This window comes from Poecilia reticulata, unplaced genomic scaffold (genome assembly GCF_000633615.1).
Source record: "Poecilia reticulata strain Guanapo unplaced genomic scaffold, Guppy_female_1.0+MT scaffold_212, whole genome shotgun sequence".
Lineage (NCBI taxonomy): Eukaryota > Metazoa > Chordata > Actinopteri > Cyprinodontiformes > Poeciliidae > Poecilia > Poecilia reticulata.
This window is the reverse complement of record NW_007615022.1, coordinates 133,558-134,510: the sequence shown is the minus strand read 5'-3', so window position 1 is coordinate 134,510 and position 953 is coordinate 133,558. Positions and strand designations below refer to the sequence as shown.

Genomic DNA, 953 nt, shown 5'->3' with positions numbered 1-953 from the left:
TTTTTTTTTTTTTTTTTTTTTTGTTATAGTACCCCCAAGAATTGAAAACTACTTTCACCCCTGGATCCAACTTTTATTAGGAAGACCTTTTTCAAAATGTGGAGTCCAGAGAAATAATTATGGTGAGTCAAATTTGGGCTTCGGGTTCGAACTCATGTGAATCATTAATCTGACCTGAGAGAACAGGAAACTTCTAGAGTTTAATTTCCTCAGTATCACAGAACCACCAGCCGAGGGCAGGATCCCTGATGGGTCCCTGATTGAACCCTGATGGGGCCCTGATTGAGCCCCGATGGATCCCTGATGGATCCCTGATTGAACCCTGATGGATCCCTGATTGAACCCCGATGGATCCCTGATTGAACCCTGATGGATCCCTGATTGAACCCTGATGGGGCCCTGTCAGAGATCCACTCCGCTTCAGGAAGCAAAGACAGCACACTGGCCCGTTTCTGAAAAACTCTTTATAAACGTATCAAAAGTAGAAAAATCTCTTTAGCACCAACAGAAACATTCAGAGGGAAAAAGCAGGAAACACCCAGCAGTCCTGGACCGGATCGGACCGGGCCGGACTCGGTTCTGATGAACTGTTCAGTAGTAAACATCTGAGGTAGAAGCGTTTGGAGCTGCTGGACTCCATTACCCAGAAGCCCCAGCCCAACATGGTGAGGCACTTTAACACTGGAACTCCTCCACCATGGCTCCATCTTCATCTTCACCCTCCTCTTCCTCCTCCTCCTCCTCCTCCAGCAGGCACGGCAGGCAGGTGTGGAAGGGCGGAGCCACCAGCAGGTGGCAGTCTGCGGAGCGGAGMRGCARCCGACGGGACGCCGCCTGAACCCTGCAGCCCCGGCAGACGGCGAGTTGCTCCAGATCCAGCAGCAGAGACACCAGCTGAGACACACACACACACACACACACACACACACACACACACACACACACACACACAC

General features: G+C 50.9%; 1 protein-coding gene across 1 annotated transcript in view; it reads right to left on the bottom strand.

Moving 5' to 3' along the window:
* Window positions 1-675: 675 nt before the first annotated feature.
* mbd1a (methyl-CpG binding domain protein 1a) overlaps window positions 676-953 on the bottom strand; it is a 2,768-nt gene continuing 2,490 nt past the window's right edge. The window contains exon 7 of the mRNA XM_008402342.1: window positions 676-841. Within this exon, the coding sequence (XP_008400564.1) occupies window positions 676-841 (166 nt within the window). The remainder of the gene's footprint in view (window positions 842-953) is intronic.